Source organism: Schistocerca piceifrons, chromosome 1, assembly GCF_021461385.2.
Source record: "Schistocerca piceifrons isolate TAMUIC-IGC-003096 chromosome 1, iqSchPice1.1, whole genome shotgun sequence".
Classification (NCBI taxonomy): domain Eukaryota; kingdom Metazoa; phylum Arthropoda; class Insecta; order Orthoptera; family Acrididae; genus Schistocerca; species Schistocerca piceifrons.
In genome coordinates, this window is record NC_060138.1 from 444,203,103 (window position 1) to 444,227,180 (window position 24,078).

Below are 24,078 nucleotides of genomic sequence, written 5' to 3' on the forward strand. Positions count from 1 at the left end.
TCATCAGTCCCCTAGAACTTAGAACTACTTAAACCAAACTAACGTAAGGGCATCACACACATTTATGCCCGACGCAGGCTTCGAACCTGCGACCTTAGCAGTCGCGCGGTTCCGGAATGAAACGCCTAGAGCCGCTCGGCCTCAAAACAAGAAATAATAGTCTAGTAAACATGTTCTCTAAAGCGCGTAGATTAAGTGCTGTGGGCACTCGTTCTGCAAAAGAAGTGAGTTGCATGGTAATGAAAACGAACAAATACTCCTAGATCTTAAGGCATGTGTATTAGAGCCCATGTTTACTAGCCTTTTGGCTTCGAATGATCGTTCCCCTCATATTTCTGAATATTGACGTTTCCTTCTAGTACATTCTGTACGCTTTCGTAGCGTGTCGCATGCCTACTAGAGAACATAATGGCGCTCATTCTCGTGATAAAAAAAGCCAAAGTTGAGGAAATGACGTCTGAGGACACTGAGAACGCTTTTAATATAACGAAAGAAGGCAGACATACTCTGAATCTGCGCACTGCTGACGAAATTAGTCTCGCAATAATTAGGTACTGGATTTGAAAGAGACCTGTAACAAAAGTCGAAACTGGTAATACGAATAAAACTGAAGAGTGACTCAACCTCTCTTCGTCTTCCTTCGTTACTGAAATCGAAGTGTTAATGTTCTCGTTCAATGCTCGAGTGGGGTAACTCATTTACAGTCTGTGGATATATATCTTGGTTGATATCTCTTTCAGGGGTACAAATTTATTAGAAATGTAGCGACACTGTTTCTTCCGTTGAACAAGATCTTTACTTCAAAATCACTTGGAGAAATAACCTGCCCAAATCAGGATACACAACACAAGTTAATCATTTATTAGTTGATAACATGGAGACGCAGAATCCAGGTTGAAGCTGTGATCACGCTTTGTGCACTGCTCTGCTTGCCTTCTTGGCAGCTGTTCTGGCTTTGGCAGCTGCCCTGGCATTGGCTATTGTCCTGGCTTTGGCTATTGTCCTGGCTTTAGCAGCTGTCCTGGCTTTGGCGTGAGATGCAGTCCTTGAGTTTGCAATGTGCCTCGAGTTGCCTTTGCCAACACGGGATTCTGAAAATGAGGTCAAAAATTTTTAATTTCTTTTACAATATTTATAATTTTTGGAGTGCAGTACTTAGTGGATATAAGGGTATAAACAAACTATATTCGTTGGCATGTTGCAACACTGCGATCTGTGATTGTTACTGTCTTAGTGAGAAACTGCCTCCAATTATAGCCGATAATGTATGTGACATGTTGGACTCACTTCATTTTAGAAGAAACAAACACAACAAGTAGTTTTTTAGAGTTCTAGTAGCACTTTACTTATTAGGTGCAGACGCGGCATATAGAGTCTCGTTTTTGAGGCTGTAGTACTTAATGTCCCAGAAAGACCACCTTCAACTGTGTACCAAACTCTCAATTCATGAACCGAAATACGAAGGATTCATATTCAACAGGTTTCGCTCAAGCGTACAGAGAAATGCTGTAACGACTCCTTGAAAAGTGTGTTGGCATTTCTTTTCTTGCTTCCTTCACCGTCTGAAACTATGCACAGTCTCTGATTCATTGAAGACTTTCCTAGTTCTTTGCAATACATTCGACTTCGAAAAACATTTCTGGTAGTGAACCAGTATGATAGCTGAACACGAGTTTTAATCATTAGCCTCAGTTCACAGCTTAAAAGCCCTGTTGGCTCTCATCACTCTTTTTAGTGGCTAAGCTCCATTAGTAATACTTGAACCGATATACAAAGAACTTACTCACCACAGCAATCTGTTCTGTATAGGGGAAGCCGTGCTGCAGGATATTGTGCAATGACGACATGACAAAAAATCTCTAGCTCAAAAGATAATGAGAACTAACATTAATAAGCTAAACTCAAGGGAAGCATAATTTAAGACTGAAGATGTTTTAAAATGAACATTTAAAATAATGCATGATTACAAGTTTTCGAAAGTAAACAAAAGACATTCTCGTAACGTTATTGCACTCTGCGGTTTTTATTTCTGTTCGTGATGCTTGAGATATGACTGCCGTCATGCATGTGTAAATCCATTTCTTCATAGTCATAATAATTTGGTTTACTATATTTATAGATGTCTGCAGAATCTAATACTTCCTCATACATTCCATTACAGATTTTATTGTGATTATTCTGGTGTTGCACTTTTGGTGTTTGCGACATACACTAGAAAGTATTCTTGTGCTCTGCGGCTGTTTAGTATTCATTGCCACCTCCGTAACCGAGGTCGCTTTAGTACGGAAGCGCTAGACCTGGAGGTACTCGGATCGAATCCCGTTACAGAGGAAAGTTTTCGAAACTGCTGTCTTTTCTGTAAGGGGACATAAGATGGCAGTATACACTTAGGTATAACCAGAAATACTTCAGTGTCTCTAGCTTGACATCTTACTAATAAAGCAAGATCTCAGCGTTTTATTCAGAGTTTGAGAAGCACAAATTCCAGATAGACTATCATTTCAGTTGGCACTGTTCCGCAGCGTGGACGATTTCATTTGCATTTGTGTAGACAGAAGTTGTTGAGTGTTGCACTAAGTATGAGTAAACGTGATCTGCACCGAGGTCATATGTGGAGTCTGAGAATAAGCCGTATACGAAAGGTATAACGAATGTTCTGTGCAAAGCAGTTGTAATGCGGTATTACAATCCCGTAAAATGTCTATACTTTGATCGCCGTGGTTGCTTCGACCACTCATACAAACTAGGTTTGTTCTTATTTAAGGCGTAATAAAACACTTAAAAAACTTAAGATCAATGTTTTTATTTGTGGGTGGTCAAAGTTTCATTGTGTTTTTGAAGTGAGAACCAACAGTGGAATGGTAGTGACAGTAGAGAAAGTAGAGGAAAGTCAGTGTATCCCCAGATCCATGCTAACTTTGACCACTCTAGTTTTTACTATTACTTCTTCTGCACTTAAGAAAATATTGTATTAATCGGCATGTAATCCTTTCATACAAGAGCCCCTATGTTCAGTAACATACGTATCACAGAAGTTAAAAACAGTCATGATAATGGCATTTGAATCTGCAAATTGGACAAAGTATACAGGTTTATGGTACTAATATATTTGAACCAACACGCACGTTGCGTGCAAGAATGACGGAAATGACTTGCGGACTCCTTGGCGGAACCATTCCCGAATTTTTCTTTAGTGATTTAGAGTTAGCAGAGAAAACATAGCAGAGCCCCGGTGTTCCTACTTATGGGTCTTCCGAGTCTTGACTGGTGCCTCTCGTTCTCGGTTCATCGGATGAAATCATGAGATACAGTTGATGTTGATCCGTCCGTCGGCTTGAACTATTTAACTTGGCATCCCATTCATTGCCATTCAATAATACCAGGGTAAGTTTCGGCATTTCTCACTGTCGCTTCATTCAGATATTCATCCACGACAGAAGAAACCAGCATCACTATGAACAAGCATTCTACACAATCATTCCCGTAACTTACATACACATATAACAAATTTTCCACCGGTGTAAGCAAATCAATGCCAAACCCCCTCCGCTAACCACCACAGGAAAGGAAGATGCCAGAATTTGCCATAATGGGCAGTGATGATTCAGCCATTGGTGTACGCGCCTTCTTTCCCTACGTCCGCCTTCTGCCAGCATTATCCAAAACACAGCTGTAACTGAGTCGACGTACCTTGTTCGGTGGTAGAGGCCTCCGCCTCGGCCTCTGTCACGGTTGTCGACTGTTCTGTAGAATTGCTGCTCTCGCTGCTCGTTTCGATGACTGGCCCGATTCCAATAGGCAGCTCGCCTCCAAAGTCACCATTGTCTGGATTGCCTATCTCCAGAGCACCATCGTCGCCATCCACTGTCTCTGGAAGGGATTCGGGGATGTCTATCTCTTGACCACCATCGTCACCACCCACTGGCCCAAAAGAGAATCCGGGAATACCTATCTCCTGGGCAGCAGCGTAAGGCGCATGTAGCACGAGCAAGCACGCGCCAAACAGAATTATTACCAATTTGCTGCTCATTGCTGTCATGGGCCAGTCTCCGTATACGTATATTGTGAAGACAACTGTGAAAGGCGACGAGTTGCACACTACCTTATATAGTAAGCAACGTTTCCTAATCAGTGATGTCCCACTAAGCTGAAGGTGACACTAATTAGCAGTACACAGGTTGAGGAAAACAAAAATCGGAGTAACTGCGATTGTCGTTTATCTGCTGCTATTACAGCCGAGGCTAGCGACTCAGCCTCCTTGTTAGTAGTGGTAATATAACTTATTTGAAAGAACGAGTTAATTACGAATTACGAAAATATCCACTGGTCCGTACAAGATTTGTGCAAAACTCCACTGTTACAAACCGTGTTGATCAGTTCAAAACGATCTGAAACAGGACATACAACAAAATTAGATAAAGAGTACAAAATGCTATAATCTTCCATTTTGGTGCAAGTAAGAGTTTCTTCGTGAATGCACCAATCTCAGTAAGTTGTTTAAATTCATGTTCATTTTCCACCAAGCTCTATACAGGGTGCGTCAAAAAATGTGTACACACTTTGAACTGTCATAGACAATTTATTTCCCGTTCTAAAAGGTTAAATATCTGTGAGAAAGTAATGTTATGTTTCTTCAACAGGTAGCAGCAGTGGCAAGGAAGTAACTGCAACATGGCAGACGTGCGTTTGAGCTTTGAAGCGCGGAAGCAGATAATTAAGTGGTAGTGGGAGTTTGAGAATGTAGCTGCGGTTCGAAGACGGTGGAGAATGAGTATGGTACAGGACCACCTTCACGGTTAACAATTACACGTCTACGAGACAAATTCAAAATTCATGGAACAGTGTGTGATGTGCATAAAGGTCGATCAGGGCGACCTCATTCAGGTACAAGTGATGATTCCACAACTGCGGTCTTGGAACTGTTTCAGCGTTCGCCTCAAAAATCTTCAAGGCAAGCGGCACGTGAGAGTAATGTAAGTGCTGGTAATGTGCTACGCATTCTGAAGAAAGGCAAGTTTCGTGTGCACATTCCAAGGCTGGTGCAACAGCTAAGTGACGACGATCCAGATCGAAGATTAGAATTTTGTGAATGGGTTAAGGAGATGGTGAGACGTGAAATTGCATTTATGGGTAGCATAATTTGGTCGGATGAAGCCCAATTCAAACTCAATGGAACTGTCAATAGGCACAATTGTGTATACTGGGCTGAAGATAATCCTCACATTACAGTTGAAAAGGCTGTGAATTTGCCTGGTGTATATGTGTGATGTGGTTTGTCTGCAAGGGGACTCATTGGGCCTTTCCGCTTTGAAGGTACTGTTACTGGAGAGCCGTACCTAACAATGCTTGCTGACATCATAGTCCCTGCCATTCGTGCATTATACGGTAATGGTGAGTTTTATTGCCAACAAGATGTCGTCCCGCCGCAGTATCACAGGGACGTACGAGCATACCTGGATCACAATGTCCCAGACCAGTGGATAGGACGCAGGGGACCAATCGAGTTTCCTGCACGCTCTCCAGACCTCACGCCGCTGGATTTCTTCTTCTGGGGCACAGTAAAAGATGAAGTGTACAAACGTAAACCATGTAACCTGGACATACTTTTGAATGAGATTCAGGCGGTGTGTGCAGAAATCTCATTGGACACTTTGGTACGATGTATGGAATCAGTGGTGACTGGTACTCAGAAATGTATTGAAGCTGAAGGCCACCAGTTTGAATATTTATCACATTTGAAAAGTACATTTCTTTTTCCAATCGTACTTTAAACTTTCCATTTTCAGAAATTTAACATTGTAGAATGGGAAATAAATTTTCTATGACCCTTCAAAGTGTGTATACATTTTTTGACGCACCCTATATATTAGCCAAAACTTGCCTCCCTTTTTCATTATTTAACAACGTCGATTACGACTATTTTATTTGCTGACATGAACAAAATATTAGTAGACTACAATGTTTATATGGTGTGCTTTTTTAAAGACTATTTGCGGAACAAGTGATTGTTGATGTAGGTTTTCTATGCCTATGACCACAATTAAATGAATTAAAATCGAAATTGCCCAATCGCGGTAGGTAATCATAAACACACAAAGCCCCGCCAGGAAATGATAGTATTCGAAAACCGTACATCTGCATCTACATCTACATCTACATGAATACTCTGAAAATCACATTTAAGTGCCTGGCAGAGTGTTCATCGAACCACCGTCACAACAATTCTCTATTATTCCGATGTTGTACAGCGTGTGAAAAAAACGAACACCTATACCTTTCCGTGCGAGCTCTGATTTCCCTTGTTTTATTATGATGATCGTTTCTCCCTATGTAGGACAGTGTCAACAAAATATTTTCGCATTCGGAGGAGGAAACTGATGGTTGGAATTTCGGGAGAAGGTTCCTCCGCAATGAAAACCGCCTTTGTTTTAATGATATATCCGATATCATAATACAAAACGTGATGCCCTTCTTAGAACTCTAGCGATGTACTCCGTCAACCCTGTCTGGTGAGGATCCCACACCGTGCAGTAGTGTTGTAAAAGAGGACCGACAAGCGTATTGTAGGCAGTCACCTTTAGTAGATTCTTTACATTTTCTAAGTGTCTTGCCAACAGAACGCGGACTCAGTCTTTGGTTAGCCTTCTTCTCAACATTTTCTGTGTTTCTACCAATTTAAGTTGCTTGTAATTGTAATTCCTACGCATTTAGTTGAATTTCGGCTTTTAGGGTTGACTGAATTATCATGTAATCGAACTAATTTCTTTTAGCACTCATGTGGAGACCTCACACTTTTGATTATTTAGGGTCAATTGCCAGTTTTTGCACCATACAGATATCTTTTCTAGATCGTTCTGAAATTTGTCTTGATCTTCAGATGACTTTACTAGTCGGTAAACGACAGCATCATCTAAACACAAACAACGTAAGACGGCTGCTAAGTCTGTCACCTAAATCGTTTACATGGATAAAGAACAGCAAAGAGCTGTAAGAGTGTTGCAGCTCCAATATGACACTAACCTTACATGAAATGTAATGAGAAATTCTGTTTCTCTCTCTCTCTTCCTCTGTGCTGGTATTGCCTCTCTCTCTCACTCTCGTTTCAGTCGTGGGTCTTCTGACTGGTTTGATGCGGCGCCCCGCGAATTCGTCTCCTAAGCCGACCCTATGTCCTCTCAATTATTTGCTTGATATATTCCAGTCTCAGTCTTTTTCTACCATTTTTACTCTCTAGAGCTCACTCTAGTACCATCAAACATTCTCAGAACTTTCTTCCTCAAATTAAGACTTATGTTTTATAAATGAGATTTTCACTCTGGAGCGGAGTGTGCGCTGATATGAAACTTCCTGACAGATTAAAACTGTGTGCCGGAAGTTTCTGTGAAGTTTGGAAGGTAGGAGACAAGGTACTGGCTGAAGTAAAGTTGTGAGGACGGGTCGTGAGTCGTGCTTGGGTAGCTCAGTTGGCAGTCTGCCTTCGCCAGTGACACAGTGCGGACCGTGTTGCCTGCCGGCCGCGCTGTGGGGCGCGCGCCTGTTTGTTTACGCCGGAGCAGCTTACCGTGTGCGGTGTTGTGAGTCTAGAACGAGATGGCACACTCGTACAGAAAAACGACTTTGAAGTTCAGTTTTGCGAACGACTATACACGACCAAAGGCACACGAGATTGAACGTTTCTTCAGAGAACAGGTAAAAATCGATCCACAGGAAATCGTGGGAATCAATTTATCGCTCGTTTCAAGCGTCGTCTATGTCAAGCTTGTTGACGAGGCTGCTTGCGAAAGACTTCTACAACGATCACCGAACGGGTATCGTTTCTGTCATGCCGACGGGAATGTTGGTGCGGTTACAGTCGGTCACGCGGGAACGGGGATCCGCACTATACGAGTCTTCGAACTTCCGTTTGAGGTACCGTCTGAACTTCTTACCGACGCCTTTCGACCATACGGTACAGTTCTATCCCATGTGGCCGAAAAATGGACGAGTTTTACCACGTACCCCGTTTTAAATGGGGTGAGACAAATACGGATAGAACTGCGCAAGCACGTCTCCTCTTATTTGTACATAGGAGGTTGTCGAGCGATTATAATCTATGATGGGCAACCTCGCACTTGCTCGGGGTGCGGGAAAGAAGGTCACGTCCGCTCGGAATGCCTCCAGCGACGTTTAGTGCAAACTCCACGGGATGACGTTCAGACGCCACAACAGACGACTGTCTTACCGTTGACCTTTGTGGAAGCCCTCAGAGGCGACGTGAGGGAGATTTCCGATGGGCACCAGCAGCTGCCCCCTATAGAGAACATGGACACTAACGGACTGGAACTCCGACCACCGGTTCCACCACAGTAGACACAGGACACCACACAAGAGATGCAGCTGACGGCCGCTCCAGGCTCATCCGTGGTGGCTGCCAGTGCTTCCACCGAGAGCGTGATAGGCCAGGCCCAAGACGGAGGTTACGCAACCCAAACAGCCGATTCGGAAGCAAGGCAACGGAAACAGCGTTCGCCGAAGAGTAGAAAGAAGCGTCGACTGACTTCTGCTGACGATAGCCATATTCCCGAGGGGACAGTGGATGACAACGACAGTATCGACCTGAGACCAGTGGATTCAACAGGTACCGAGATGACGATGCAGGAACTACACAGCGACGATAACTTGAACTCTACTTCTGGTGACCGGAAGGCGGAAGTGGAGATGTCAACTGTCCCACATGAGAGCGATGACAACGTTACCTCCCATCCTTCGACCAGTTCCGGAAATATGCTGGGGGACTGGGCGCAAGAAATGGACCAACAGGAACAGGATGAAAATACGAACGCGACGTTTGAGGATAGTCCTGGCCAGAGGCCGGGAGGGGTCGGGAAATGTTGACCAACTTAGTGTGTTGAGGAGCGCCGGGGGTGCAGATAGACGCTTAATGACACCGCCCTACAACTGATGAACACAAGCCAGGCGTACCGCATTGCCACGATAAACATTAATGGCATACGGACACCGCTTAAAATTCAAATGCTGAAAGTTATGTTACGCGCTGCGTACGTGGATATTGTTCTCCTACAAGAAGTGCGTTTCACATCGCCGCCAGAGTTCTACGGTTACGAGGCACATTATTCAGTGCACGATGAAAGTGGATGCGGTGTGGCGATTCTCACCAGGGAAGGAATAGGAGTGGAGGACGTCAGGTCTCTCCCTTCGGCACGTGGCATAACGATCACTGTCGACGGCGTTCGTTTCATTAATTTATACGCACCATCTGGCTCCACAAAACGAAGAGGAAGTGTGACTTTTTACACCGAAGAGATAGCACCGTTGTTCGCTGGACGCTTTGATAACTATATAGTGGGCGGCGACTTTAATTGTGTCGTCGACAAAAAGGACCAAGTACCTCATTATGTGCCATGCATGGAACTGCGTGCGTTGATTACCGAAATGGCGCTTCTGGATACCTGGGAACTGCAGCGTGGTGACAGACCGGGTTATACGTTTGTCACGGGACACTCGGCGAGTAGACTTGATAGAGTGTATGTGACACGAGCTCTACGGACGACGATACTGGATGCCGAAATCTGGCCAGCGGCTTTTACGGATCATATGGCGTACGTCTGTACGATTTCACTAACGCGTCAGAAGATATGGCGGAGTAAGGGTTACTGGAAAATGAATTGTGCACTTTTACGCGACACTGAATGTCACCGGTCGATAGAGGCGGCCTGGGAGACCTGCGTTCGCCGCCAACGAGCATACACCTCGGTTCTCCAGTGGTGGGTTAAATACGCAAAACCAACGTTACGGAGAACGTTGATACGATACGGGCAGGACAAATCGCAGTGGAACCGCACGACGGCTGATTTTTATTTTACAACCCTGAGGGAGCTGATGACCCAACAACCATCGCCGGAAAGGCACACTGCCATGCGCTGGATAAAAGCCAAGTTATTACAGCTGACGAGACTAAGAATGGAAGGTATAATGATCCGGGCGAGATTGGCGGACACAGTTGCTGCCGAAACCCCCTCCATGCACCACGTGGTACGTGAACGCCAACGACGACGCAGGACATTGATCAGGGAACTAATCTCTGAAACTGGCCAGCAACTTGTGCACCAGCGTGATATTGCGCATGTGTTTACCGATTATTTCCGCCAGTTGTATGGACCTGTACATGTGAACCACGAGACACTACATGATGTCATCTCGGAAATGCCAGATAGAGGACCACCACTGGATGCAGAGACTTTCATCACAGCGATAACAGAGGACGAGCTGACAGACGCAATTGCCAGGGGGGCTCCGAACAAGTCCCCAGGACAGGACGGCTTCCCAATTGAATTTTACCGCGCCTTTGCATACCTCATGGGACGGACCTGGATTCAGATGTAAAACGAACTCCTGTTACCGCAGACTGAGATACCTGCCGGATTCACGGAGGGTATCATCATCCCAATACCCAAACCACGCGGTGGCAGAAATCCAGGAGATTATAGACCACTCACTCTCTTGAACTGCGACTATAAGATTTTCGCGCGCATCCTTGGGGCTCGCCTGCGGTCTTCACTTTCTGATAGACTTCTCATAGGTCAAACTTGCCTCGGCGGTAAGAGTAACGTACATACGGCGCTCGGTGACTACCGAGATATCAACGCATTAGCAGCGGCATGCCGAGTGCGTAGGGCACTCGTCGCTATTGACTTCGATCATGCGTTCGACAGAGTGGATCATACCTTTTTGCATGCGGTGATGGGCAGATTGGGAATCCCACAGGCCTTCATCCTAGTGATCATGCGACTGTTACACGGCGTACGATCAAAGGTCTCGGTGAATGGACGGGGCACTGACTACATTGTTATTTCAAGGTCAGTTCGTCAAGGTTGCCCCCTTTCGATATTTTTGTATGCAATGGCCTTGGAACCCTGTCTATATGGTCTCCGAAGACGGTTGGAGGGAGTGCCGTTGCCACAACTGACCTTTCATTGCCGCGCTTATGCTGACGATGTGATGCTGGTGGCACGGACAGGCGAAGAAGTACGTACGGCGTTGGGATGGATACAGCGATACGGGATGGCGGCAGGAAGCGTGCTTAATCTACAAAAATCACGCTGCATGAATGTCGGTCGAGGATTACAACCGGGGGAGGAAGGCCCGCTCATCTTAGTTAAGACCATAAAATGCCTAGGTATTACGTTCCACACGGATGTGCAGCGGACAGCAGCGGATAACTACCGATGCATATTGAAGCTGATGCGGACAATGGTGCTGTTACAGAAATTAAGAGCGTTGGATATGATTCAGAGGGTGACCTATGTTAACGTATACCTAGCACCGAGACTCACTCACGTAGCGCATGTCCTGCCTTTAACGCGCACAATGGCATCACGGGTACAAGCAACTTTCGGAACCTACGTGAGTGTGGGACACCTGTTTAAGATCCGATACACAACGCTTACGCTACCACCTGGAGAGGGTGGACTTTGTCTAGTGAACGTATATGAAAAGGCACGGGCGTTATTCGTCAGTACGGTTTTCCGACAGTGGCGCGGTCAATTTCGCAATATCTCGGGTGCGTTGGCCGATGTACTAGCGCCCACTTCAGTGCTGCCCCCAGTCAATGTGGGCCATATTTCACCGAAGCTGTCACATTTCAGTCTTTTTTTTTTTTTTTTTTGGAGCTTAGCTATGTCAGAGATTCCTTCCCAACAACACGACTACCGACGACGCGAGACGTATACCAACTCTTACTGCGCCGGTGCCCCAGGAATACCCTGGAAAAGAAGTACCCAGACAAGAACTGGCTACAGATATGGCGCGTTATACGGTACGTTTACCTCCCAACGTCGGTACGCTCAACATGGTATGTGGTGATAAATAGGAAGTTCGCAACGAATCAACGGCGGCACGCGATTCATTTGGCAGACACTCCACTATGTTTAGGCTGCGCAACAGTGGACACTGATGAACATCGTTTGGCATGTAGTGGGACGGCTCCAGTGTGGCACTTGGCACAACAGATATTGGCGTTCCTGTTACACTCCGCCCCTCACACAATTTCATCAGACACACTTTTTTCCCCCAAGTGGCCGAGTGGTTCTAGGCGCTTCAATCTGGAACCACGCGACCGCTACAGTCGCAGGTTCGAATCCTGCCTCGGGTATGGATGTGTGTGATGACCTTAGGTTAGTTAGGTTTAAATAGTTCTAAGTTCTAGGAGACTGATGACCTCAGATGTTAAGTCCCATAGTGATCAGAACCATTTGAAAAAAATGGTTCAAATGGCTCTGAGCACTATGGGACTTAACATCTATGGTCATCAGTCCCCTAGAACTTAGAACTACTTAAACCTAACTAACCTAAGGACATCACACACATCCATGCCCGAGGCAGGATTCGAACCTGCGACCGTAGCGGTCGCGCGGTTCCAGACTGTAGCGCCTTTAACCGCTTGGCCACAGCGGCCGGCTAAAAGTACTTTACCTTGTAGTGAAAATGAAGCACACAGTTCTTGTAAGTTAGTATGGCTAGATGTCATTCTCGACAACCTGAATAATTGGATCTTTTTACTGACCTCCCACCTCAGGTGACTGAATTGCCGAATGGTTCAAAGCAAACGAGTTTAATTTCAATCCCGTACCGGACTCATACAATTATACGTGTAGTTGGTGGTGTCTTCAATTTATCCTCAATATAAATTATTTCGAGTAAGTAGTTGATGAGCCCACTCGAATAGTAAACGGTTGTGAAAACACACTTGACCTCTTAGCAAAAATAGTTCTGAGCTAATAACGAGCATCAAATCGGGTACAGGGGTTAGTGAAAGGGCTGTAGAAGCGAGACTGAATACCGTAACTCCCAAACTCAGCAAAAATAAGAGAAAAAATGTATATTAAAATATCCAGATGACCATTCCTTTGGGCGTCCTGAGAGGCAATCTCCGCTCCTTGGAAATTAACAACGCAAATGTAGACCAGATGTAGCTGGGATTTAGAGTAAAAGTAACGACAGCAATTCAGAGATTTATATCAAATAAATTAACAAAAAACGGAGCTGACACCAATGATACACAAAACAGGTCAGAACACAGTTGCAGAAACAACGAAAAAACCATGCCAAATTTAAACGAACTCGAGATACCCAAAGCTGACTGATAACATTACAAGACAGTAAATGACAGCGTCATCTGCAGACAATCTAAGACTTGCTATTCAGATTGTCTCCTATGTCGTTAATAGAAGGCCTACAACACTTCCTTGGGGAACACCTGTTATTACTTCTGTTTTGCTCTTTGACTTTGCGTCTATTACTACGACCTGTGAACCTTCTGACAGGAAATCACGAATCCAGTGGTGATATTCCATAGGCACACAGTTTCGTTAGAAGACGCTTATGAGGAACGGTGTCGAGAATAGACAGAGTCTTAGAAAGACGACCTCCTAAGAAGATGAAGCAGATGGTACGACCTGTTAAGGGAAGTCCCAGTCTGGGATTTATAACATTCGTTATGGGCGCGGTAGCAGTTACATCGTTCATTTCATTCGCACCGTTTCCGACGGTTGTGCAGAACATCAGCGGTACATTAACAGTCGATAAATGGAGATACATGCAGTGGCTGAGCACAGCCTCACACACAAACATAAAATACTTTTTGATGAAGCAAAAGTTTTGTCCAAAGCTCCAATATACTGGGATTCTGTGCATAAAGGGGCTGCAGAAATAAGAGTGTGCGACAGGAACTTTAAGACAGCGGATATAATCCTAGCGGTGCACGAAAGCGAACTCTCGATACAGAGAAGGGGCAGAGATATTCGACGCAATGTTTACACTACTACGGGAGCAGTGGTGCCACCAGCGTAGACATTGACACCATCTGCGACAGTATTACGCAATTACTGGCCAATCAGAAGGCGTCTATGGGCTATATAAGGCCACCATAGCAGCTGTTTTGACAGTCAGTGTTTCCTGACGAAGACGATGGAGGTAATCGTCGAAAGCTTGAGGTTTTACCTTGAACTGACGCGGCAAGAAGTCCACCAATGTTTTATACATCTCAAATAATTATTGCTGTATTCAGCTTCAAATATACGGTTTTATTGAATATTGGAACATTAGTTGAAGGCATGTGTACTTCTTTTTCTCTGCACTTCAGTTGTCACCTCCTTCAGCTGATGAGATTTTTCTGTTGTACAACACTTTAATGAAACATTAAAAACACTTGTCGAAGGAAGTAGCCCAAAAAGGATAACATTCAAACACCAAATGTCTACACACAGTTAACAAGTTTAATGTTTATTGTGCTTATAGAGAAAATATGTGTAGGCCCAGCCATGAGTCAAGTTTTCCAGGCCAGAAATCGCTTGTACTGAAGAATGCGGTCACTCCTAGAGTGCCCACTTTGCTTTTCTACCTGCTTTCTTCAGAGCCGTCCTGGCTTTAGCAGCTATTCTGACTTTGGAATGAGAATACGTCCTAGAACTTCCCCTGTGCCTTCAATTACCTTTGCCTGCATCGGACTCTGAAAATGAATTAGTTTGCAAAAATTACAATTTGACAACTGCGGTAAAGGACGCAAAGAAAGGAACGAGCAGTATAATTTAAAGGTAGCAATTATAGAGTTAGCGCTTGTTAGTATGGTACTGGCTGCCTCCAGTGCATAATTTAAGAGACAAAGCTACACATATTGCGAATTATATGGTAGTTGTGTCGTGTTTTGCGACTGTAACGATGTCTTATTTGTATCAGAGGTTTTTCACTTTATTTGAAGCACCTTCTCTGGTCATTGTAATAATTGTGACTTTCCTTAAAAACACAAACAGAGGAACAACAAAAGGATATGCGATGAATGCAAGGTGCACGAGATGACTATGGAAACATACGGAGTTTCACAGTTCCTGTTACAGGCGTCTAGTTGTAGAGCGGACATTGGCCGATAATGTTTTGACAGGGAACCCATGTCTGAAAATGTACCGTTTCTATGAGAGATAAGTTTGCAGATCGGATCGCTTTCACATCTCTGTCTTCACGATACGCACGCAGCGGAAACAATAAGTTTTTACTAGTGTTGTCTGCTAGAGCCCGTGGCCTGGACAATGTTTAGAGTACTCGCCACCGGCTTCTCTTCTACGTGACGAAATACGTAGCCTTCTCTTCAAAGACGAGATTGCGGCGCGTCCGTGGATCACTACAGGCAACCATCTTAGCTGCAAACGTACCTGTTTCTCGCAGTAGTCGGACGATAATGGTGTGTGATGTCATGATACAACAGGGACTGATGATGGCGCCCTTTACTCAGTTTGTGTGCCTACCATAATGATGGAGATTAGAGAGCGATCCGATCTTCAAACGTATTTTATACCCGAGCCGTATGTTTTCGAATAGGGATTGCGTATCCAAATTTTATCGAAAGAACTTATAAACCTTTAACAGGAACTATGAAATAGGCCGTATAAAAAATACGTACGAGCAAATATTGTGTGTCAGTGTAGTGCAGCGTGTTAAAAATCGAAGAGATTTTTGTAGAAAAACGCATGGAGATAACGCAGTGCCAAACAACGTAAGTAGTAACGGCGGTTTCAAATTTTAGAACTGTCTGTGATCTAGCTAACCCGAACTGTAAGGAAAGCTGCATTTCTTACATTGATCTCTGAAAATACTTTATATAAAGCGAAAAGATTCTGGCACAAATAAGACTTCATTACATTCGCAAAATACGGAATAGCTCACACTTTACTTGTAAAACTGCGAAAGAGCGTGAGAGGCCTCAAGAACAAAAAGACAACACGGAAACATAGCAAATAAAACAAAATTTCAAATTCTAGAAGTCAACAAAGGATGTTTGTCTATTGTAGACGTAGTTTGCGTTTCCTACTTTTCACCGTGACACTAAACTTTCGACTATGCGAGCTAACATCCCAAAGACGTTCGGGCTCACATGCGGTTCCTCATCGTCGAAATGTCTTGGCTCAAACTCGTTTGGGGGTTTAACCGCACGTGTCGCATTACACGCCCTAAATCAGACACTTGTGACCCTTTAATTAAATTGTCTGGCTGATGGCAAGTTTTCGAATTACGAAGTTAACATAACATATAATAACAGTAATAACAATATCGGGAACTAAATTAACGACCCATAAATGATATAGGCCACATAGTTGCTATTTTGTTAGAATAATGTTTATTCAGAAAGCAAACTAATAGCGAAAGTGGTCGTATTTAGAGTTACTGTTACACTCGAGCGCGTATCCATTTGACACAGTTCGATCATTCACAATTTCATCACGAATTACAAGTTCGATACTCCACTTCGTTACCCATGCGAAATTTTAGATCATTTTCACGTTCTAATAAAGTAACAATAATATCCATTACATAATAAACGTTAATTTCTTTCACATAAAACCAATACGATTTCCATCTTAACTTCGAATGTCACGGCCAGTAGCCTCCCACCGATGTGCTTTCTGATAAATAAATAAAGAACAAAAGTAACTATTATGCACTAAACTTTACAACAAATATTTTATTACCTAATGATTCAATAAGGTGTCATGCTGTCGTCGTTCAATGTGTTTATTGTGGAGGAAATGATGATCTGTTGCTTAACTGAAAATACTGATAATTTAAATTTACTGTATCTTTTAAATAAATAAAGTTACAGAGTTGATATACACAACGTTATCCATTTTAATGATGCGCTTCTATATGAAATGTCGATCGTTATGATCGACCAAAGCGTTCAGATTTTAGCATTCAGGTCTTTGTTAAAAAACTCGTTAATTTCACTTTAAGAGTAAATTGTTCAAATGGCTCTAAGCACTATGGGACTTAACATCTGAGGTCATCAGTACCCTAGACTGAAGCGCCTAGAACCGCTCGGTCACAGCGGCCGACTTATCAGTAAATCCTAAACTATTATAGATATGATCAATATTCAAGCACTGTTGGGATCACCATGAAAATTTATGGAGAGATGGCAAATTAAAATTACTGTGGCTTCATTCCCTTGATTACTACAGAATTAAATAGTTTTCATGAATGTTTCCTTTTATGGCCGATCTTAGGTCCGCCATATTTAACGCTGCTACGTCTCCTTGGCCACAAAATGCTTCTACTGGTTTTCCCTATGACGTAGGTTCTCGCCTGTCTCACTCGCACACTACAGTGCTTCGGCCTCAATAGACAATAGACGCCTGTGAATTTCCCCATCTCATGGTAAATCTGCGCCCTTCGTGGCACACGGTCCTCGACGACAATTAGTTTCATATTTATTGTAGGCCGACTCTTTCGGCCACATATTTAAAGGAGAGCGCAATGCTCGTTAACTCACAACTAGCATCACTTACGTTTCTCTCGGCAACTTCACGACCACGTGAATTTGGTTTCTCATATCAGTGAGTGGCTATAAAGTCTGAAATTTCACTGTGTGTTTGTTAATAATTAGCAGTACGTGGTTTCTCATATCTGTGGGTGGCTATAAAGTCTAAAATTCCACTGTGCGTTTGTTAATCATTTTATATACGTGATGATTGTAGGTGTTATATTGCTGCTGTTTCCCATTCAAACTATAACGTAGTCTAATGCTTTGTGGCGTCTTAGTATTGTATGAACGCCACTCTAACCGAAGGTGACGTATCTAGCTGGGAACTGAACTCGGCGGTAGACGGTTGGAATAAAAGCTATCGAGGAAATTATTGTTGTTGCTGTTGTGGTCTTCAGTCCTGAGACTGGTTTGATGCAGCTCTCCATGCTACTCTATCTTGTGCAAGCTTCTTCATCTACCAGTACCTACTGCAGCCTACATCCTTCTGAATCTGCTTAGTGTATTCATCTCTTGGTCTCCCTCTACGATTTTTACCCTCCACGCTGCCCTCCAATACTAAATTGGTGATCCCTTGATGCCTCAGAACGTGTCCTACCAACCGATCCCTTCTTCTAGTCAAGTTGTGCCACAAACTCCACTTCTCACAATCCTATTCAATACCTCCTCATTAGTTATGTGATATACCCATCTAATCTTTAGTATTCTTCTGTAGCACCAAATTTCGAAAGCTTCTATTCTCTTCTTGTCCAAACTGTTTATCGTCCATGTTTCACTTCCATACATGTCTACACTGCATACAAATACTTTCAGAAACGACTTCCTGACACTTAAATCTATACTCGATGTTACCAAATTTCTCTTCTTCAGAAACGCTTTCCTTGCCATTGCCAGTCTACATTTTATATCCTCTCTACTTCGATCATCATCACTTATTTTGCTCCCCAAATAGCAAAACTCCTTTACAACTTTAAGTGTCTCATTTCCTAATCTGATTCCCTCAGCATCACCCGACTTAATTCGACTACATTCCATTATCCTCGTTTTGCTTTTGTTGATGTATCTTATACCCCCCTTTCAAGACACTGTCCATTCCGTTCAACTGTTCTTCCAAGTCCCTTGCTGTCCCTGACAGAATTACAATGTCATTGGCGAACCTCAAAGTTTTTATTTTATTTTAATACCTACTCCGAATTTTTCTTTTGTTTCCTTTACTGCCTGCTCAATATACAGATTGAATAACATCGAGGAGAGGCTACAACCCTGTCTCACTCCCTTCCCAACCACTGCTTCCCTTTCATGTCCCTCGACTCTTATAACTGCCATCTGGTTTCTGTACAAATTGTAAATAGCCTTTCGCTCCCTGTATTTTACCCCGGCCACCTTCAGAATTTGAAAGAGAGTGTTCCAGTCAACATTGTCAAAAGCTTTTTCCAAGTCTACAAATGCTAGAAACGTAGATTCGCCTTTTCTTAGTCTAGCTTCTAAGATAAGTCGTAGGGTCAGTATTGCCTCACGTGCTCCCATATTTCTACGAAATCCAAACTGATCTTCCCCGAGGTCGGCTTCTACCAGTTTTTCCATTCGTCTGTAAGAATTCGTGCTAGTATTTTGCAGCTGTGAGTTATTAAACTGATAGCTCTGTAATTTTCACATCTGTCAACGCCTGCTTTCTTTGGCAATGGAATTATTACATTCTTCTTGAAGTCTGAGGGTATTTCGCCTGTCTCATACATTTTGCTCACCAGATGGTAGAGTTAAGTCAGGACTGGATCTCCCAAGGCTGTCAGTAGTTCTAATGGAATGTTGTCTACTCCGGGGGCCTTGTTTCGACGCAGGTCTTTCAGTGCTCTGTCAAACTCTTCACGCAGTATCGTATCTCCCATTTCATCTTCATCTACATTCTCTTCCATTTCTATAATACTGTCCTCAAGATCATCGCCCTTGTGTAGACCCTCTATATACTCCTTCCACCTTTCTGCTTTCCCTTCTTTGCTTAGAACTGGGTTTCCATCTGAGCTCTTGATATTCATACAAGTGGTTCTCCTTTCTCCAAATGTCTCTTTAATTTTCCTGTAGGCAGTGTCTATCTTACCCCTCGTGAGATAAGCCTCTACATCCTTACATTTGTTCTCTAGCCATGCCTGCTTAGCCATTTTGCACTTCCTGTCGATCTCATTTTTGAGACTTTTGTATTCTTTTTTGCCTGCTTCATTTACTGCAATTTTATATTTTCTCCTTTCATCAATTAAATTCAGTATTTCTTCTGTCACTCAAGGATTTCTACTAGCCCTCGTCTTTTTACCTATTTGATCCTCTGCTGCCTTCACTACTTCATCCCTCAAAGCTACCCATTCTTCTTCTACTGTATTTCTTTCCCCCATTCTTGTCAATTGTTCTCTTATGCTCTCCCTGAAGCTCTGTACAGCCTCTGGTTCTTTCAGTTTATTCAGGTCCCATCTCCTTAAATTCCCACCTTTTTGCAGTTTCATCAGTTTTAATCTACAGTTCACAACCAATAGATTGCGGTCAGAGTTCACATCTGCTCCTGGAAACGTCCTACAATTTAAAACCTGGTTCCTAAATCTCTGTCTTACCATTATATAATCTATCTGAAACCTATCAGTAACTCCAGGCTTCTTCCATGTATACAACCGCAAATTATTATAACCAGTATATTCTCATAATGGGAAAGAATATGTTGACTTACAGTTTCTTATCATCATAAAATGAACGGAAGCAAGAATTTATCGTTTTATTCTCTGCTTGAGAAGCACAGACTGAGAAATTCATTTCGACGGTCGGTGGTCTGCCTTGTGCTCAAATTCATTTGTATTTCAGTCGACCGAGGTTAGTGAACGTTATAATTAAATCTTTCATAGTTAAAGTTTATTCAGCACATATTTGAAAAATAGAGGGCAAAAAGTGTCTTCCTGTATGATAAATAACACACTTTCACAATCAGAAAAATTATAAGCTGGCCAATTGTGAAAATCGGTGAAGTGCAACTCTTTCATTGTTAAAGTTTATTCAGCACATATTTGAAAAATAGAGGCCAAAAAGTGTCTTCCTGTATGATAAATAATACACTTTCACAATCAGAAAAATTTTAAGCTGGCCAATTGTGAAAATCGGTGAAGTGCAACGCATGCGTCCCACAAACCTAACCAGATGAGGGTTTTCATGTAAACCTAGGATTTTCGGAGTTTAATTTTTGGGTGGCAATTTTTGGTAAAGAATAACAATTCAGTATCCAATAAATTTATTCTTCTGGCAATGAAAAACAGGAAGTACCACACAGAAATTTTGAACATTACATTTGAAGATAGCTTACACAAATACACATCTATGTTCTCTACATTCTATTCAGCAGAATTATTGAAGTGTGTACTAATGTTTGAAAGCAATGTCTGTGATGTAAAAGAAAACACAATTAGTTACATCAGACGTACTTGGAATGGAGAAGATGGTGATTTGACCCGTTTTTCGTGAAATAGGCCACTATAAACATGTGGCGCCCGATTTTATCGCTCACTCTTCTATGCAGGGTGAACGTTAATAATGGCGCCAAACTGCAGGGACGTATCCCTGCCCGGAAATGGAGGAACAAAGGTCCTATGAACATGTGTCCGCAAAAGCATAGTTGCCAGATAGATGGCGCTGACGGATGACAGTTCTCCTGACCTTGTGCCGTGTGCTCCTTGTGCGTTGCCGGCCGTTGTGGCCGAGCGGTTCTAGGCGCTACAGTCTGGAACCAGGTGACCGCTACGGTTGCAGGTTAGAATCCTGCCTCGGGCATGGATGTGTGTGATGTCCTTAGGTTAGTTAGGTTTAAGTAGTTCTAAGTTCTAGGGGACTGATGACCTCAGATGTTAAGTCCCATAGTGCTCAGAGCCATTTGAACCTTGTGTGTTCCGGGCTGTGTAATTTATGCAGTGTACTGTAAGCAGGAGAATGGTCTGGTTTCCACGTTGGGAACAAGCCGAGACGTTGTTTGTGTATGAGCAAGCAGATGGAAACGGTCGAGAGGCAGCAGGGCTAAACCAAAACTAGTACCCTCACAGACACCAACCACATCACACAACATTTCAATCCCTTTTTGGGCGTTTGTGTGATCATGAGTCCTTTCAGACAGACGAAGCAGTCTTTAGTAGAACTGACATGATAAATCTGCATAATCGTCATCTATGGGCCACAGACAATCCTCGAGGAATGATAAAGATGTCTCATCATCGTCGGTTCAGCATCAACGTGTCAGCAGGGATTCTTGGAGGCCGCATACTTGGACCGGTTATTAATCCACAATCCGCGCGGATTAGCCGCGCGGTTTGAGGCGCCGTGTCACGGATTGCGCGGCCCATCCCGCCGGAGGTTCGGTTATTCCTCGGGCATGCGTGTGTGTGTTTTGTTCTTAGTATAAGTTAGATTAAGTTAGTTCAAGTAGTGTGTAAGTCTATTGACCGACGACATCAGCAGTTTTGTCCCTTAGGAATTTACACACGATTGAGCATTTATTCCACAACGACTAGACGCAGGAACGTACCTGGACGTCCTGCGGAATATCCTGCCTGAGCTGCTTGAGAATGTACCTTTGGCAATAGGACGGATTATGTGGTTTCTTCTTGATGGAGCGCCGCCCCACTTCCGCATTGCAGTTCATCGACATCTAAACATAATCTTCCCCAGACGGATAGGACGCGGAGGCCCTGTAGCTTGGCCTGCTAGATTACCGAGCTTAAGCCCATAGCCTTTTGCCTCTGGTGCATCTGAAAAGCGCCGTGTGTGCTGAACCGGATCCTCATGTGCAGAATCTTCAACAGCGTGTTCATCACGCCAGTGACGCTGTTCGGGGGGAGGGCGGAATATGAGGAGTGCTGCAGTAGATTGTGTGACGCGTACACGTGTGCATTGCATCCAGTGAAGGCCACTGTTGTGACGTGGATGCGATGCAACTTTGTACTGTGTTCTGGGACGATTTACTGTCGTTACACGCGCACCGGCCGTGAGTGAACACATTTTCACAGGATCTCTTTTCCTCTATTTGCAGTCAGCAATCCCACCCTGCAGTTTTTCGTTTTTATTCATGATCACCGTGTCTATGCACCGCACGGCCCACAGTATTTTTCTCCAAGTTCCGAAAGCATTCGTTACGTGCTAACACAAATCAGATATGGGCTGTAGATGTTCCAACGCTGAAATCTGCGTACCGTACCACTTTAGTGAGACATGTGCATCTAACTGACGGCGGAAAGGTTAGCTGTAATGGTAAATGGGTCCCACCTAGAGCGTGACGATAAGGGGGGTGCTTAAGATTACCATGGCAGCACTGAGAAAAACAGTTGAGGAGCGATGTAAGGTAATAGACAGGTGCAGGCAACATGGCTCAGTATTTCTGCACTGGACTTCCAACACGTTGTTGAGTTCATTCCACGTCTAACTGCTGGACTACGTAGGGAAAAAGGAGATCCTACAAGTTCCTAGGTGGAATGCAATGAATTTAGTCACCTCAGTATAATTACAGTTTCGCTGCTTGAGCCAGTGTAGACGAAAACTATTTATGATACGAGTACCCGGTTTTATAGGAATGCTATTCACACTGGGTACTGTAGGATTTGCGTAGAGTTAGTGTCACGACTTGCCGGTGGTAACGGTACTGAGACGCATGGTTGAAACACAAGCATGAGTGTGCATTACAGTTGCGGAAAGTCAGTAAGGATCTGGACGAGGGGAGCAAGGCTTTACTCGTAAAGCTGTTTTATCCAAACAACAGCAACAGTACTGTTGCCCTCCCCGAGTATCGTATCATTAAAGGAGTACGGTGAGGTCCTCTTTCCGCACCGGTGTTGAAGAAAGTGATTAGGAAGTTCGAATCAACTGGCGGTATGCGAATTGCACCTGGGAGAGGCCGACGTCAAACTGCGCCACGAACTATTGAAGAAGTTGCTGTTATCATGGCTGAGAATACTGGACGCATTGTGCAGTTTTACGCAGTGCACGAACTATGTCACGAAAGCAGTACATTCCGTGGTCCACCGTTCGAAAAGTGCAGCGAATAATAATTGTGAATGGTATTCTACTGCGTTTGGAGCTGTCTGGTTGTACGGGGTCGTCATACTGAGCTAGTTTGGTAACACGGAACGTAAATGTACGCAATTATAATAAAACGTTACCCTCTTAATGTGGAACACAACATTTGTTTCTTTCTGTGGTTTATTCATTTTTTTTCTCTTCCACATAACCTTTTAAATGTTGCCACAAAGTTTCATTGTCCTACGATAACTCGTTTCTCATGAGGTAACTCATAAATGTAATTAATAGTAATTATAATTGCCCTCAACTGTACGATAATGGAGTGCTTGTATTGTTCAGAAGTACGATTCGGTGTTCTTTCGGATGTATAAACCTCCGAGGGGACGTTCCATCGTTCGTCTTAGCAACACAGGAACTGAAGTATCGTATGTATCCGCCGGAACCAAGCACCGACTTTCAATTAAAGATGTTCTCCCCTGTACGGGAATTACACAATGTGTGCGCGTGAGTACCGATTGCGACACAGAAACGACGACGTATATAATTCTCCGTCTGGCCTTGAAGCGTGCTCGGATAACCTAATGGTAGGACGACCGCTCACGATAAGTGGGATATCTAGGTCCGAAAGCCGCTCTGGAACAAATTTTCAGTGTCTTCATTCCATTATATAATTGAAGGTTTCCATATTCGCAACAGAGAATACATTTGATGTACTCTGTACTTAGGCTCATGGTGCAACA

At 43.6% G+C, this 24,078-nt stretch overlaps 1 protein-coding gene across 1 annotated transcript; it reads right to left on the bottom strand.

Moving 5' to 3' along the window:
• Positions 1-773: 773 nt before the first annotated feature.
• On the bottom strand, positions 774-4,088 carry LOC124794449. The gene is made up of 2 exons (XM_047258096.1): positions 3,691-4,088; positions 774-1,091 (listed from the first exon to the last, which is right to left on the bottom strand). Exons 1-2 carry the CDS (start codon positions 4,037-4,039, stop codon positions 907-909), a joined length of 534 nt encoding a protein of 177 aa, XP_047114052.1. The 5' UTR covers positions 4,040-4,088; the 3' UTR covers positions 774-906.
• Between the last annotated feature and the right edge of the window lie 19,990 nt (positions 4,089-24,078).